The sequence below is a fragment of the Apium graveolens genome, chromosome 9, assembly GCF_009905375.1.
Source record: "Apium graveolens cultivar Ventura chromosome 9, ASM990537v1, whole genome shotgun sequence".
Taxonomy (NCBI): domain Eukaryota; kingdom Viridiplantae; phylum Streptophyta; class Magnoliopsida; order Apiales; family Apiaceae; genus Apium; species Apium graveolens.
Genome location: NC_133655.1, coordinates 256,300,389 through 256,319,038, shown reverse-complemented (window position 1 = coordinate 256,319,038; position 18,650 = coordinate 256,300,389). Strand labels below are relative to the sequence as shown.

The 18,650-nt window shown below is 33.4% G+C and overlaps 2 protein-coding genes across 3 annotated transcripts; one reads left to right on the top strand and one right to left on the bottom strand.

The window, feature by feature from the left end:
• The first annotated feature begins 9,144 nt into the window (after window positions 1–9,144).
• LOC141683549 (protein FAF-like, chloroplastic) lies at window positions 9,145–11,550 on the top strand. Its single transcript, XM_074488289.1, has 2 exons — window positions 9,145–9,301; window positions 9,527–11,550. The coding sequence occupies exon 2, from the start codon at window positions 9,553–9,555 to the stop codon at window positions 11,110–11,112; it is 1,560 nt and encodes a 519-aa protein (XP_074344390.1). The 5' UTR covers window positions 9,145–9,301; window positions 9,527–9,552; the 3' UTR covers window positions 11,113–11,550.
• Window positions 11,551–14,201: 2,651 nt separating this feature from the next.
• On the bottom strand, window positions 14,202–16,822 carry LOC141686984 (protein LIFEGUARD 4). 2 transcript variants are annotated; one of them, XM_074492105.1, is made up of 4 exons: window positions 16,427–16,822; window positions 16,018–16,131; window positions 14,913–15,070; window positions 14,202–14,783 (listed from the first exon to the last, which is right to left on the bottom strand). In XM_074492105.1, the coding sequence occupies exons 1-4, from the start codon at window positions 16,680–16,682 to the stop codon at window positions 14,739–14,741; spliced, it is 573 nt and encodes a 190-aa protein (XP_074348206.1). In that variant the 5' UTR covers window positions 16,683–16,822; the 3' UTR covers window positions 14,202–14,738. The 2 variants fall into 2 exon arrangements, with proteins under 2 accessions (XP_074348206.1, XP_074348205.1); XM_074492104.1 differs by having other exon boundaries at window positions 14,202–14,835; window positions 16,427–16,817.
• Window positions 16,823–18,650: the final 1,828 nt, after the last annotated feature.

The following is an 18,650-nucleotide window of genomic DNA, read 5'->3' as shown; positions in this document are numbered from 1 at the left end:
CAGTGGTCGGCATCTAAAGTTCAATAATTACGCGCCCTTAATAGGTATCTAAAGTTGCACACTTGTGCGCCTACTAAGGGTATCTAAGGCTAGTTCCGGAACTATAGCGTAAATTACGAACGGGTTCGAAAACGTAGAGACTGGGTTCTAAAATTCACAAATACTTATATCTTATAATTTCAAAATCAAAATTCTTATATCTTATACGAAATTAAAAACAGAACTGAAATATCTTTTTCGAAAATTAAAAGTAAGTCAAAAGTACTTACCTCAAAGCCTGACCAGATCTGAATTTACTCTTTTTGACCCTCTAAACGATATTTTCTTGAAAAACACGAAACACGAAAGCTGAAGATAACGAAAAGACCTTTCTGAAAAGTCCAGAATCACTGAATTCTGACTTACGATGAATTTTCTACGAATTTTACAAGACAGCTGATTTTTGCTGAGAAAGTCCTACGAATTTTAATGATAAAAACAAGGAATACGAATATGGTGTATTTATAACGATACAAAACCCTATATCTCAACTAGGAAATAATAATATTTCCTCCTAAAGATTTACAACCTCTCCAAGTAAATTCCATAAATAAAATATTTGATACACACAATTACCTAAACTAAAAAAATTTCGATTTTCTAAATTATTCTTACACTTATTTCCACAAATAACAAATCTTTTCACAAATCAACTACCTTGCACAAAATGTTTTCAGAATATTCTAATTTTAAAATATTTATCTAGACAAATTAATATCTAATTTCTAAAAAATAAAATTACGAATTTTACACTATTGAATTAGTATTAGGATAAAATTTAAACCAAATCATGAAAAGAGATTTTAGAAAAAATATATCCATAGCCGTATGCAGGCTTACTGTTTAAGTATCTTGTGTAAGATGGGTCTTGAGAATATATATGCTAGGATATACGCGATTTGGATCAGATTGTTTTTGAAGTTAAAGTAGAATCAAATCACGAATAGCGATTCTAGAAAATTTTATCATCAGCAAACGCGTTTGTTGTGGTTAATCGCATCATTTGCGATTATAAATTTACAATTATCGCGGTTTGATTTTCGGTTCAATTACTAAACATAAAATATTAAGAATAAAAAATTCAGAACCTTAATAAATTTTGATTCGAGTTATTTGATAAATTAACATTGAAAAATAAAATATGGTATAAAATAGTGGAACACATTGAGAGTCTCGACAATATCTTCCTAAGACTTCAAAAGCAAATATACAGCTAATAAAGTGAATTGGTAATGAGCGGGGCAGATAGTTGACTAAGTGAACTTGAAGCTTAATGGATAATGAGCGCCGGTAATTGACTAAATGAACTTGAAGGTGAAGTATTAGATCAGGTTTGAATTCATAACAAAAGTATTGTTAAACTATAAATTTTATATTATTTATTAATAATAATTTTAATAAAATAAATATTATAACTAATTAGTTTATATACTATAAAATTTATTTTATATAAATATATTTTATGTTTTACAGTTGCGAGTTGCGATTTTGTGATTATTAAAAATTTTAAACCGCATCTAATTCTCAAATAAATGATTATTAAAATTTTCATCCGCAACCGATATGTGTTTCATGATTATACGAAAATACGATTTGATTGCGAGCGATACAAGCAGATAATATAATTGAGCGGTTAATCTATACGCTCCTAATTCATGATAATGAAATAGGAAATTCGTGGTAATGAATTAGTGCAATGGGTAACGAGATTAGGAAAAAAACATTTACACCAAATTTTGATCCAAGATTTTATATATCATATAATTAAGAAAATAATAAGAAATATAAGATTAAAAGATGGTAGAAATTAGTGCAATTCAGATTTTTGAAATTTTGAAAGAATAAATTTTAATTTTAATTAAAATTAGGTCAAATTTTTATCATGACAATTAATTTGAGACAATGAGTAATTTATGCAGAGAAGTTTTCGGACACAATTTGACATCTCATATCATCTCCAATAATTTTGATCCAAATATCCAAATTTGGATCACTAATTAATTCAAAGTGTGATTCAAATTTCTGACGAACTCTAACAGCGTAATCCAAATTTTGATTCAAATTATATTTTTCATATTATAATACACAAATATTATATTAAACTCTTCATTTTTAAATTTAATTTTTAACCATTATCAACTATATATATTATAATTGATAAATTATTTAAATCAAAGACAAAATTTTAATATGCTTAAAAATAATTAAAAATTTATATGTTTAATTAACGAAAAACACATTCATTTTATTAGTTAAGATATAAAACATCATTAACATTTATTAATTAATTACAAATTAATTTTAAATCTAATAAACTAAAATATATTAATAAAAAAGTAATTATTTTATATTAAACTAAATTTGGATCATTATTATTTACTAATCTAAACTTGGATCATTATTTGGATCATTATTAAAAGAGAATTTAAGATAATCTACCGTAAATTTAGATAATTGAATCACCGTCGGATATGCCTCGGAAACAATGGGCAGCAGCTTTACTTTGTAAGTGGTTAGAAACTTTGTAGTGGTTAGAAACTTTAAACATTGTCAATGAGAAACAAAATTCAAAATAGTAATAATCAGGGATAAACAACTTTTTAACAAAGAACAAAATAGATTAGGAGCGTAGGGAAGTGTCGGAAGTTTAATATATGGGGTATCTAGCTTTCTAGGCAGACAAGAGGCATCCATGTTTTTATTTTCCTTCCACTGTCCAACTATGTGTGCCAAAGTAATAGTAAAAGAGGTGGACTTCACTTTGCCGCTCAACATTTATTTCTTTTAATGTTTTTTTATATAATACTCTCTGCAGGGATTGATAGAGAAAATTTAGTTTAGGGAATATGACCAAATTTTGAGAATATATTTTTTATATTTTTTGAAATTTGAAGGGACACTTTTTTATGCAAATATGACAATTAAAAAATAATGGGAAAAATAATTCTCATCCATATTGAGGGTTAATTCTTTTTCCTACATTTTTTATCTTAAAAACAGAAGTTTAAAAACATTACTAAATTTGAAGTTAGGCCTTAAGTTTGCCCCTTAAACATCTTCAAAAGAACCTTTATACAAACTCTCAAATAAAAATATGAAGAACATTATTTTATTCCATAACTAAAATTTATATGTCTTCCAAATTATACTGACAAATACTAGGGTGAGCTCGAACCACACAAATGTGTGAGTGCGAATTAACTCTGACGATTATCCGATCCGAAATCTGAAATTTTGGATCTATCAAATTTAAAGCTTTAAATTTGGATTTGGATATAGATTTCAATTATACCCGATCCAAAATTCGATATCCATTCCAAACCCGAAACCCGAATAAAACCCGACGTATAATATTATATCTAATACTTAGATGCAATACATACAATTTACATATTATTATTGTATTATTTGAGTAATAGTATATTATTACTAGATTATCAACACTTATTTAGTGAATTAAAACTTTTTATTTCAAAATCAGCTTTTATTATGTAAGATGTACTTTGTATATATTTATAAAAAAATTGATGAAATACTAAATATTACTTATGTTATAAACATATCTTAGATATAACTCACCATGTCAACACGTGCAATATATGTGTTTAACTACTTATTAGTTAATATATTTTAATTTTAGCTACATATAAATGTAATTAATAGTATTTGTATGTATAAATAATATTAAATTTGACTACATTATTCGTAACTTTGAATATCTGAAAAATAGCTGATCCGATCTGAAATCCGACCGATTTAGATTTGGATAATCCGAAAATATTTGAATTTAGATTTGAATTTTATAATATTTGATCCGGACCCGACCAGTTGCCATCCATATATGTGACTTGGGCATGGAATCAATAAACATTAAGCAAGGGGCAGCAATAAGAAACAAAAGCCGAAAACTCCATATTGAAAAAAAAGCCAAAAAATCTGTAACTGAGCTGAATCAAAGAAACGGTTTGATAAATGTTACGATTTAATTCCTATAAGCTGTTATGCCCAAAATTTGGTATGAACCTTGTTCGGGTCAAAACCAGATTAATTGGTCAAGGTTGAGATATTTATGCCTAAAATTAAGAAGAAGATAAGGCAAAGTTCCTTACTCCAAAGGTAATAGGCGCGTCCTTTGAGTAAAGGAAGGCGCGCCTTATGTGTATAAAGAATTGGCAGTTAAAACATCATATAGATGTTGAAGGCGCGCCCTCATGAATACGGAAGGCGCGTACTAGTGTTATTTGAAGAAGGAATCTTGGATGATTCCTGGGGCTGGCCATGACCTATAAAGGTAAGGGCGCGCCCTATGAAAAAAAGATTGTCAGAATGGGACTCTAACCTAGTTGTTTGGACAGGTTCTTTGGATGATTCAAGGAAGAAGAAGATTATTATTACTAACATATTTTCTGCAAGTACTCTATTGAAAAACTCCTTCCTGTATTGCAACCACAGGAAGACGGTATCTGTGGTCAGATACCTCTAGGGGTATGCCTGGACGAAAAGCCTCATCCTATAGTCAATGGGTGTCCTCATTTGGGATGTGGGGTAAATTTTGGTGTGTGCTTTGGGAGCTCTGTCTATGCAGTCAACGGGTGTCCTTGTTGGGAGATTTTGGAGTATCCTGCACCTTACACCCAAAAACTTGGGTCACTTGTCCTGTAATCTGGTAGGGGCTCCTTATCCGGGGGACAAGGATGCGTCTAACATTTGGGGTGAAAACCACGGCTATACCTGCGTCCATGGATTAGAAAAACAGCTGGTAGCGGAGGGTCATCCTTGGCCAGGGAATGCTTTATCTGCGAAGTCTTGAAGCCGTGGACGATACTTGAGCCTTTGTAGTTGGGCCTCATCGGCGGGCATTCCTGAAACTAGTAGAAGACGCTTTCCAGTAGGTTTCTTACTGGGCCTCAAACAAGAGATCTAAGCCCATTAGGTTTTGTGTTCCCTAAGAACTACGTTGGATTGATTCTCTATTAGAAGGGATACATAGGCAAATTGCAAGGCATCAGAAGCGAGAGAGCAAATGAGCCACCACTAACCCTAAGCAATCTTAGCCACCAACAATCATAATCACCAAACATTGTTCACGTTTTCCTACGAATAACCACCTTCACATATCTTATTTCCGGCTGCGAACCTCAAACTTTGTACGGTTAGAACATATAAGTACGATTAGAATCGTATGGCAAAAACCGTACCCAATCAACATATAAGTACGGTTAGAACCGCTAGCTAGGAAGACTCTGGCTTAGCCCGTTTACTCCCGAATTATAAAAAGTTGACCTTTATTTGACCCTAAGAAATAACTGCATGTGCACCAATTATATACACAAAAATCTCAATTCATTTACCTAATATAACTGAAATTTTAAGATCATTAATGTTCGATTTAAACCCAATTGGTAATATGGGGTTGGTGAATAGGCAACTATCATCATAATAGGAATGAATAATAATTATATGGGTAGACAATAGTTATCATAATCGGATTGTTAAATAATTATATTAGTTGACAATTATTATTGTAATCAAATTATGTATGTCTTATTGGTTAAGTTTTGGATGGCTATATATACATAGTCATATTATGTTTGATAGGTTTGCTTAAAAGATTTAGTCATCTTAGGTATCATTTGGGAGATACTTGAGTATTAGTTGGCTCAAGTATCGGGTTTGGAACATCATCGAGGTGTTGTGCATTGATGTATTATTGATAATTGATTAATAATACAAGTTAGGACGTGGGTTTTCTCTGTCAATATATTGTTGTATGTACTCTGTATTGGTAGAATTAAATCTCGAATATGTGTGTGTGTGTGTGTTTACTCATAACAAGTGGTATCAAGAGTTAAGGTTCGGGTTCGTGGTGAATTGAGTTGGAGGAACATTCGAGATTCAATTGGAATGGTGGAGTGCGATGATGGTTTGATGACAACAAGCATGTTAACGTGGGAAAAAGCAAAGTTATGTACGGTATGGCGATTGACTTGCACCATAGATCAATTCATTCGGGCTCGAGATAAAAGACGAAAATGATTATTGCAATGGTTTCAATGGTTTGATGGTTGATCAACCAGGTGAAAAATTTGGATGATGCCCGTGATATTCTTCAAAAGAGGCCGAAAAATTGTGAAAATAATGATCAGGTGACTCAATGGTGAAATGAGACACTTGTGGTTGATGCGCGTGATTTTGTGGATGGATATGTCGTTATGATGAATAATGATAATTTGGATTTCATTATACGAGTTTTAGTAATTCTCAAAAGTTGGAAGAACGAGATTAAAAAAAATTGTTCGAGGGGAGGCATTGGCGAACGAGCGTCGATGGCTAGAAGGTGACCGTTAATTCGGTTGTGAAATTTTATTGGGTTGAAGGGGAGAATTGTTGGATTTAAACCCAATAGGTAATATGGGCTTGGTGATAGACAATTATGATGATAATGAGAATGGATAATAATTATATGGGTAGATAACAATTGTCATAATCGGATTTGATAATAATTATGGGTTGACAATTACTATTATAATCGGATTAGATATGTTTTGTTAGCTAAATTTTGGATGGTTATATATACATAGTCATATTATATTTGATAGGTATACTTAAGAGATGTAGTCGTTCTAGGTATCGTTTGAGAGATACTTGAGTATTGATTTGAGCATTGATCGACTCAAGTATCTGGTTTGGGACATTATTGAAGTGTTGTGTATTGATATATTATTGATAATTATTTGATTAATAATAAAAAGTAAAATATAAGTTGAGAAGTGAATTTTTCTTATTATTTATATACTCTATATTAATAGAATTTCTATATTAATAGAATTAAATCTCGGTTATGCGTGTTGTACGATGGATCTTGGACAAAAATCTTAGCGTCTAGAGGGTCACCTCTGCATGCATACATTTATATATATATATATATATATTGTCAGTGTGCGTGCTTCGAAGAGATCAAAGTCACAAACTTTTGGTACGAATGGATTGAACATTGAAGTGTATGCCATTCTCACCTTCACTAAATACATACTACATCACCTACGTAGAAACAGTGTTGGCATCTTGGATGAGGAACCTTTGCTGTCATAAGTTAGTGAAGAAAGATAAAAGAGGCCCCATGCATAATTCTGTAGACGTGACTAAAATATGGACACAAATATATAATATCTGTATGAAATTATTTATATATGCAGTACAGTTGCATGCAGTACGTATAAATTATAATATTATAATTGCAGAATGAAATGATTCTTTATATTAAAATGATTGATGGACAATTGAGGCTTCCCCAATCATGCATCTCTTTGCCAAAGTGGATTCCTCCTTCACCCATTTTCGTCCAATCATCGTCCCTCTCCTATCTATTTAGCTTCTGCTTTCCCCGGCAATTTTTGAACGTTCAACTTACATGAAGGGTCTTTTTCTGCTTCAAATTTATTGTAATTTATGCAATATTTTAAAATTTTATTTTGGATCAAATTGTAATTCAATCTTCACATTTTTAACGTCACGTACGACAATCGAACGAGTATTTTAAACTTTTGATTTTAGTCAAAAATGAATTTGAATTCAGACGGAGGTTAGTCGTTGTTTTATATTAGATTTTGAACAACAAATTTCAATCATATCTTCGACATTAAGTTCAACACCAACAAAAATTATTAATGGTTCTCGCACATTTGCTCTGGCACTTATTTCCGATTTTTATAAACGAAAACAATATGTGAAGGGTTAGTAAAAAAAATTCATTTTTACTAGTAATGTTCGCAAATATTTCAAAAAAACGAAAATAAGTGATTATGAATGCAAAGATGAGATATTTTCACTACAATATTCTCGTTACAATATTGGAATGAAATAATTTATCTTTTCATCAATTATTTATTTATTTTTTTAAAACTCAGAAGTAAGGTTTTAAGACAACTCATTAGTGTCAACGTGCGTCATGAATTAACATCCTTGTTATGAGTTGGAATGAGCTGTGATGTATCAAAAGTTGATATATGAGTCAATTTCATTTGGACTCTCAATAATTCATAAAATATTATTTTTTTAATATATATCTAGTATATAATTTTTTATTAAATTTGTAAAGTTAGAAATCTCATGGTGCCAATCATTAAAGTAATTTTTTTTGTAAAAAAGTGCTGAAATGATATGAAAAAATAGATAATATAAATTATAATAATTTTTTGTAGATGATCTAAGATCATCTCCTGGTGCCAACCAAGAGTGTTAATACGGACAATCATAAAAAATGTTTAATAAATTATCTTCTTTTTTCACTATTAGTTTTAGCACATTTCTTATAAAAATTTATTTCAATATTTAGCACTCAAAAATATCAATATATTTATATAAATATTAATCAAAATTAAATATAAGGGTGCATGTCTTTAGCAAGACCTATCCCATTTTTTCTATTCTATTTGAAAAGGGTGTCAAAAATTGGCTAATACGATTCATACCTGAAGTTTCCAATACAGAATCGGTCTCATGTTACATAGTATTTATGCTTGTTAAGATGATATTGAAATGTCAAATGAATTGAAATGATAAAAGCTTTTTTTATGGTCATTGTTTGTATAAAATATTATTTTTCTAATATATTTATATAATGTATCTTTTTTTGTTAAATTACTATACTTTACATCTTGAGATGTAGCTATTAGAGTGTTTTTAAAAAGGGAAATATTAAAAATAATGTGAAAGAGAACATAAAATTTAACAATTTTAATTATTTAGCAAAGATCACAGGAGATGCTCTTAGTCTTGTACTGTGATACAGTCAAGCACTCTATTGTTTCTGCTAAGTGTTTCGAGTTGAGCGTTATTGACTTAAACTAATTCTCATAATAATTTCATATGAATAAAAATATATGTCAGTATCCTCCTCTTTCCACGACACACATCACATAATTGAACCCAAACTTTCAAAATTTTGGGTTTGAATTTGAATGCTTACGAATGTTGTTACGGATAAATCACAGAGTGAGCTGGTTCACAAATATGGTTCTTAGATCAAGAAAAATCAGACTCGTATAGAAGGAGGAACAGATGAAATGGGCAATGCAGGTGGGTCCCAGGGACACGATTCCCGAGACAAATTTGGGCGCCTACAAATACTAAACGCTTCCAACCCATTGTAAATTGCATTCATAGCCACATCCATTCTCACCTCCCTTGGCTTCTCCAAGACCCCCAAGGATCAGCTTAATTCTTATAATCACTCTTCTCACTAGATCTCTTGCTTCTAAAGGTAAACTTATACATTTCATTTATACTCTGTAATATATTTTGCTTTGTGTTACTAAATACTAAATAGTGATTTGTCTTTGATTTTTATAATGTTTATACTTCACTATACTTGCATGCACAAAAGCTAGCAGCTACCTTGATGATCTAATGATCTCTAGCTTTAATCTTCACTTAATTTTTCAATGTTCTTGGTTTACTGTACTTAATCACACAGTTTGCTTTGCAGTGCGAAGCTATTTTCCTAATCACCAAATGGAAGAGATGTATCTGAAGAAGTCTAGCACATCCCCAAACAGCAAGAACTGCTCTCTCTTGTCTTCTTCACCTGTTGAAGAGGTGTCACCAAATATGATGGAGAGGCCAGGGATATTTTCCATTCTTGGATCCGATGATTCTCGAGGCTCCAAGCCAGCTGAAGCAACCTCCTTTCGAAGAACACTTTCAGCTGACATGTCTTCAAAAACATGGTTAGCACAAAATGGCTTCAAACATCCAGCCATGAAGAAAATTGCTTCCTCGGACCAACTTGCAATCATGTCGGTCCTTCGAGCTGAGAACAACAAGAAGCAAGATGATGTTTGGGGCATGATTATATCGCAGAAAAAGAGCGATGAGGTTGAACTTCCACCTCCTTATGTTCATCCTCTTTTGAAGAAAAGTAACAGCGCTTTGAGCGAGAAAAGTCTTGAGATATGTACTGAGAACCTAGGATCTGAGACGGGCTCTGATGGGTTTTCTTATTTGTCTTCTGAGGTTAACTCGGAGGCGAGTGACTTCGACAAAGAAGAAGAATCTCGACAAGAAGATGTCAAGAATTACTTGGGAGAGGAGTTGCCGGTAGTTGCAAAGTATAATTACTCAGCGGCTGCTGATAAGAAAATGATGCAAAAGCATCGGTCCTTCCCTCCTCCACTTTCTTCACTCACACGGAGCAGCAACGAAGGACCGTGCCTTCACATGCATTCTCAGCGTGTTAATGGAAGACTAGTCCTGCAAGCGGTGGCTGTTCCATCTACTAAAAACTTCCAAGCTCAGCGTGAAGACGGACGTCTTCGCCTTACACTCTTAACCACAACTCCGGAAGAAAAAGAGGATGAAGAGCATCCAGTTGCGGTAGTAGATCAAAAGGAAGACGACAAACAAGTGGAGAAAGATCTCGAGGAAATGTTTGGAATCTTTAAAGAAGAGAATGGGAATAATGTACAAACAGATGATCGTGAACAGGAGGAAATGGGTGGACAAGTTGAGGAGGAAAGTGTGATGAAACTACAAGTGCCAAAGATGAAAAGTGGTACCATAAATGTGCACAGATCAGCTTTGATGATGAAAAAACCATTGGCAATCGAAAACCAGAATTCTAGATGGTCTGACAACTTCAACTACAAAACGCCGGCCAAAGAAGTAGAGGATGCCATGACCAAAGAGACATCTCTCTTTCCTCAATCACTTCCGCCGCTACCAAGAGCAACAAGGCTCATGCCTGGCACACAGGCAGCCACTGCCACGGCTGCTTCGTACAATTGTTACGAATACTTTTGGAGAGGCAATCCAGCGACAAGAAGCCTAAACAAGGAACTCCCTCAGCCCGTGACAACAATCCTAACAAAACAACTTACTCGACCTGCCACAACAAACCTAAAGAATCAACTAACTCGCCATTGTTCTCCCTACAGAAACAATACTACCAATGGCATGATCACGGTCCTTAAGCCAAAGGAATACGAGCAGAAAGAGATTATGGTGCTGAGGAATTGCAAGGAAGCAAGGAAGTCACTTTTGTTCTGGGATGCACGTTGCATCGCAACATCCTGAATCTCTTCATCACCATGCACACTCCCAAGTCCTAATGAGCACCATCCTAAACTGTTTATCCTACCTATTTCTATCGTTTATAATTTGATCAACAATTAGTTATAAGATTTGATCTTGATAAGATTAGTTAACAAGTTTGTGTACCAACCAAATGAACATCCAGGAGAAGAGTCCTGTGTAATTTGACCCAAGGTCGAAAAGAGAAACTAAGAAATTAAAATGTGATTATAATTATGTAACATCAGCTTACAAGATTAGCTAAGCATATCCCAGCACAATCTTTGACATGGTAGGGTGTCTTTTCCTGTCTCTACAAATTATTGTGAGTTCTAATTTACTTTTCCTAACTTTTGTAAGCCCCAACCACATGGGATTTTTCAGATGGATCATGTCTGTACTTTTCTTCTTCATTTAGGAAACATCATGATTCACAGTTCACACTTGATTTATTTACCTCCTTACTTTTTCAGGAACCATGATACATAAATCTTGAATATATTTTATGTCATGATTTCAGTTAGAAAGTGAAAAAAAAACCTAAATTTCTAACAATTATAATGCTCGATTTTGACATAGACGAGAATACATGCTTCGGACATACATAATATACCTGAAATGTGCAAAATAATTTTAGGCATCTAAATAAATTATAAAAAACAACCTATTTGAAATTTCAAGAAATCAACTGGAAGAAAACTGCATTCAGTTTTGCCAGCACTATCTGTAACACCCTGCTAGTCGTGATTCCCTCTTCTTGGGTGAAGAATCATACTGTTCGATACATTATACTATATATAGTACTGCGGCAGCTGCCACAGGCACAGCCACTCTGACAGTGAAGAGTAATGGAAGGGAAGAGTCCACAACTACTAGTAACTTCTAGTAAGCAAGAGCATATAGTTTCTGGCTAGCATATGCTAATCAGCTAATGCATGTCATAATCAATTAACAAAATAACAGGTCCTGACATGATCATTAATTCATTATATAAGCTTGCTACTTGCTGGCAACAACTAAAGGTAGGTATATGAAACACAACTATAGAGCCAAGTAGTAATAAAATTCTTTGGGCTGCCAGAATTCTATCCTAATAGTTGGAGTTCGGTTAACATTTTATACAGTTAAAAAATTGAAATAATTTCAAGAAAAACTAATTCTTAAGGTAATCCAGACATTGACTGGGTTTCTATTTGTATAGGTATTTTGGACAATAATACAAGTGTCATATTAAACAGTCTGACAAAGCAGCGTAATTTTACGATGTGTGTAAGAAACTATTGGAACTATGGCTGTGTTATCTTTTTTTGCTAAAATATGGCTGTGATTTGTGGCATGGTTAAATTCTTAAACGTAAACTAAATAAGAAATGAGAGAGCTTGAAAGATGTGCTTAACTGCCCATTTTTAAACCCATTTCCATGTGTTCTCTCAACCGCTTTGAAATCAGCCGTGACCTGTTTACTAAACAACACTTAACAAAACATACTAGTCCTAATGTATACTAACTTTAATCACAGTACGCTTTCTCATGCTGAGTTTAGAAATTAACCAGAAGATCCGAAACACAAAATCAGCTAATAAGGATACCCGGATTAGTTTGCCCAAGAACAGGCTCCTATTAGCTACCCTGGACAATGGGATAAATGGCAGGCCCTGTTGGTTGGAGTAACTAGAACATAAAAAATGAAATATTATGAACAAATTTGAAGATTTAAGAAGATATGTATGATGAAAAAAGCAACTAAAACTTAAAGAAAAGATAATATTTTTGAAGAAAATGAATACGTAGTAAGAACAAGAATTAATCTTTAAATTGATATAACATACCTATCCTTAAATATATGCCTGAATAGAATAGAAACGAAAACTGAGTGGACCGGAAAAGATGGAGGACACAAAAGAGATTAAACCGGCGAGAAAAGCATAACATAGGGCATAGTTTATAAAATTATTAGCTATGCCATATTAGAAAATAGAAAGACACCCTTCAAGCAGGTTAAATTAATCAAGGTACACTAACGACTTTTGAAATCTCTTTGATTCAATGACAGTTCCAATAATACTCGTAGGGACAAGAAAAACGAGATGTACTAATTATGTGTCCTCTAACCTGAGTTGAAATCAACAAATTACCAGATAATGTCTTTGATTGCATATGGCAGAGCATGCAAGTGATAACTGACTTGGCAGAAGTCACCTACCCCTCACAGAGTGGCAGAGCCATGTCAGGACTCCCTAAACCCTACACAACCCCGGTTCCGTTTCTATGTCCGTAGCACTACTCTTAACGTTAACCAGTCATGGGTCAACCCTTTACTCACCTCTGGCTTCGCATAGTGCCGTGTGCACACAGTATCCTAATAATAGTCCATTTGATCCTAATTACCAATATGGTGAGCTGGTATAGAACAGTAATTAATTACATGGGAAACTAAAAGATAGTCAAGCATGCAAATAGTAGATAATATAGGAGGGGACAAATATTTCTCTTACACTTGCACAAAGAGTAACACTACATAGATCCCTACCACACAAAGCTAGCCACGCACCAGCAGGCCCCTCTTAAGTTCACACTATCTAAGAAGATCATACAATTATGCGAGCAATCTGAATATAGATATTGGTGCTGACATACACCAGTCAACTTTCCACTCCTTACAAAAACCATAGACAAAAATTGTGAAATTAGCAAGCACAGTAATGTCCATATGGTTTCTCCTTCATATAATAAAGAAAGACCCTACCACTCGGCCCTCAGGCTGAGTATAAGTGTTAAAATAATGATATAAGGCACTATGAAGTACAAATACATTATAAGTAAGTCATAAACTTACATGCTTTAGACTCAAACAATACTAAATTAGTACTACACATTTTGACAAGCCCAATGCTAAGTGCAAAAAAAATTAATCAGGCTGATGACATATACAACATAAAGATTCAAATATCTAGATGAATGCACAAACAGAGCTATTTTGAAACCAGAGGGGAATGCACACCATCATTTTTTTTTGCTAATTGCAACATCATTATGTCTATCCACTTGTTACAAAAAAACCAAGAATCATTTGGAAATTTAAAGAGAATATAGAGAGCTTAAAAGTTGAAGACCGGTATTTTGCCAACAATAAGAGGAACTAATAACTTGTACATTGTAATTGAGTTCTTCACTGTGCTATTATTGTGTAACTGGCTAAAGTAGCTCCTGGATATATCCACACAACTATATATTCCATGGTAAAGGTCTCAACTCTCAATAACGTCTTTGTTCGAGTGACTAGACTCATTGGATATTTCAAGAAAAATCAGTAGATACGCTTACATTCTAGAAAAATATTAAAACGTGTACACTTTACAAATAACTTCGACAAAAACATTGACATGGACACTTTGGCTTGTCCCCATCCCAATAAACGTACTCACAATATAAAGACATCTAAACACTTACATACAGGAACAAACAGTAGTTAGGGCTATCATCAAGGCAAGGTTATCGAGAAAAGTTAACAATGGTTCTCTATGCATCAGCAGCTCGAAAAACAGTAAGCAAGGCAAGGAAGAGATTGATGATATCTAGATAAAGAGAAACAGCAGCCCAGATGTAATCATCATATGTGTACCTCTTGATCAGATTATCGGTATCGTACACGATGTACCCACAAAAGATAATAGCTGCAAGACAACCATATATCATGTGTGATACTCTGCCCAAGGGAAACAATATCTGATATACAGAAGAGAGTTAGGAGTTAAACCAACAGATCAACTAGATAGAAATAGTAAATGTGGAAATTTACAAACCTGAATCAAAGCAAACACCAAAAGCACAAGAAGTGCACCAAACAAGAAGGGTCCTAAGAAATTGAAATCATAGCCTCTTTTTGCCGCCAAGAATGTATACAGAGTGAGACTCACAACAACCACCGCCGTTAAAATAACAGCTTCCAAAACAACCTTCCCTATAAAGAAATATACAAGCAATGCATATCAGGAATATGTACTTCACCAAAGCCCCATTTAATTATCAAAATTGTAAGATAAAGGAAGACGCTACTCAATCCTTAATTTAAGCATCCTCACTGTTGGCAATCAGAAGTGTGGTCTCAAAGTAGCCACAACTGTACATGTATATTTAGAATTTTGTTTGTGCAAGAGACGTGGAAAACTGTGCTCTATCGATTATAGAACCAGGTAATCCTTTCATCACGTGAGTTCAGAAATTAGCATGAAATATTGCTACCATAAATTCACATAATCTAACTCATCTGATATCAGTGAGCAATAATTTTACTATACTCCCTCTGTGTAACACATGAAATATTAATGCCGCAAACTAAAATTTAAACCTCAGTCGTATTCATTCACTACTCATATGAAAACAAACTCAGCCAAAAAATTTGTTGAAATATGCTGAACGAAAAAAGCTAGTATCTGTAGAATATAATCTTTTTGCAAGGTGAAAACCCAAAAACTTACAACATGTTTAAGAGAGTGTGAAAACCCAAAAACTTCTGAACTATGAGAAGCTGATGAAGGAAGTTGAGGGAATTTAATCTTCTCCATCTTCTACTACAGTTTTCGACATATATGCTTAACGTATAAAAACTTATAACAACTTCCCTCACTTGCAAGTTACAAGACTTTGTTTCCACTACTTTCTTTACCAAAATATGATCACCGTGAATGGAAAATTATATATCAGAAAACAAAACAACAATAAACTTAACACACACTTTCATAAGTGGAAATTTGGTAAAGTTTCATCATAAAATCTTGACAATAAATTCATTATAAAACTAAATAAATAAAATCGAGTAATGAACTAAAGCAGTACTCAATCAAACTCAGTTTTAACACATATAATTTGAAGCACAATCCGCAATCCTTCTTGAAATATTAAACATACCGTTGGAAAAAGCACAAGATAAACCAATCACAAACGCAAGCGATATCGTAAACAATCCGAGTAGTATAAGATTCAGTGGATGCCTCTGCTGATAATAGTACAACGGACACAGAACTACACAATTAACAAATCATAGAAACACACCATTAGTTATCTCAATTCAACCACATATTTACAAACACATGTATAAATAGGTTATCGTTCAATTGAGAACAAACTTAAATTAGTAATTAAAGTGCAAAACAATTGTCCCCCCTGTTCTCGTGTTTTCTCGTGTTTATATGTTGTGCACCGAAAACAAACTTAAATTCCGTAATTAAAGTGCAAAATACAATTGTTCTCACGTGTTCATGTGTTGTTCATAAGTAATTGTTTATATTTACGTAAAAAAAATATGTGAAAAACGTACAAATAAAAGGAGTGATGATAAGAACGATGTAAACAGCAAGACCGCCTCGAGTAGAAACCATGAAATGTGAAATTTGATGTACGGAAACGACGACGGCGCCGATGGCGATAGTGAGAAGCAACTGAATAGCGACGATGGAATAGACTTTACGAATGAATGACCAGCGGAGCTCCGGCGATTCCAGCATGGAGGGATAGAGTTGGCGGTTATTGCCTGATTCCACGTCATTTTTACGGTACTGAGGCGGCGGCCACATTTTCTTCTTCGTCAAAGGAAAATATACGAGAGAGAGAGAGCGGGAGGGAGAGAGATTACGGAGAGAGAGAGAGAGAGAAAGGCGGTGATGAAAATGAAGACACGTTAAGGGAAATATATGCGTGTAAAGGCGTGTTTGGGAGGAGAGGATATATGTTTGAGAAACTTCCAGAGAGTCCTCATGGCGCATCCATGAGCTATTTATAGTTTATTTTTATCAAATTCGTGTAAAGTGAAGTGCAGATCCAGTATGGAGAATCTAATCAAGGCTCCGTTTGGTTTGCTTGCACGCGGCTTCCTTTCATTAATTATTTTTTAGTATTTTCAAAATTGATAATCAATATATTAAAAAGTGAAACATGATATAATTGATTGATTAATTTGATCTAAGAGCATCTCCACTCCAATCCCCGTAATCACTACGTGTTAATATAATATGTATATTATTAAAAAATATAACTCTCCAATCATAAAATCGTGATAGTCACATATTAAAAAGTCTACATATTAATGTAATATAATATTGACATCGGTCAAAAAATAGAGAGAGTTTTAAGAGAGAAGGGAGCTAACGATCTGAAGATTCAAGTGCAACATCAATGGAGGAGAAGGAATTTGTTCGAGAGATTGGGAGAAATAGATCAAAAGAACGGGAATAGGTTATCTTAATTGGGGAAGGAAGACTCGAGAGTATAGCTGAAGAGGCGAAACAACTAGAGGCTCTAATTGATAAAGATGCGATGATAGCTTTTGGAAAAAGTAATAAGAACATAATTAGATATCTTGTTAACAGAATCAGAAGAATCAAATTGTGTGTTAAGCTAGCAATCTTAGTTGAAGCCATTCAAGATAACTCGAAAGCGATTAAAAAGACTTTGCGCACCTTACTTCTTTGTAGTTGGGAAGGACCAGTAGTTAAGTTTTTAGAAGAAGATAAACAGTTGAAGGTTAATAGGGAGACGAGCTCTTCAATGATCTTTTATTGTCCAAGAGTTGATGTGTATTTTTAGAGTATCGTTCGTAGTGAAGAACTGATATCAATGTCAATTATAAGTCTTTTATCTCTTACTATTCAGAAGTGTGGAGACGAATTTGTGATGTGTGATTATCAACTAATTAAACTAATAAAAAATTAAAAAATATATAATATATTTGAGAGAAAATAATTTAAGAATAAGGGTTCTTCAATGGCAATTATGAATGTCTAGTTTGTGTCTCTTGTTTTGTTAAAAACAATCATTTGAATGTTTATAGAATCCTCTCCCAAGGTAGATTATAGTGCCTACGATTGTTCCTTAAAAGTCACTCCCATGGTCCTACACAGTACAATTATAGACTACTAAAAAATAAGGATTACATATTTCATAATTCACGTATTAATCTCCCGGTCTAATACTTAAATTGTGTCTATCATATCATGTACTAGAATTATAATTTCTCTCTCGATTCGTTATCTTTCCTATAGATACAATCAAAGGTTCGCGACTTCCTTAATTGTGTTAAGCCCTCAATGACAGATTAACAATCACAAGAAAATCACAATACAACTAAACAAACACAACAAACCAAATAATACTACCAAACTTTTGGATAAAGGGATTAACGACTCATGATATATAAAGAAAGCAAATATATATTAAAAACACAAATCACGAGTTAAGAATTTGAATACAGAAAATACAACTTAAAGAGTTCCTTTGAAATCTAGATGAATCTCTTCGCTCTTTCTTCCAACCTCGCTCTCAAATTACTTCTTCTCCTTCTTTCTCAAAAGTATGGTTCTCTAACAATTTTATAAGACGTTCTTGATTTTTTTCCTACAATATGTCTAAAACCTAATATATCTTAAAGAGTTTTTAATACTTTTTCCAAAATAAATTGGACCTTGATATAAAATTTGTACGCTATCTTCTAGGCCTGATTATGGGCTGTTTCAGTCGTATTCTTGATGTTGGACCACTTCTAAACC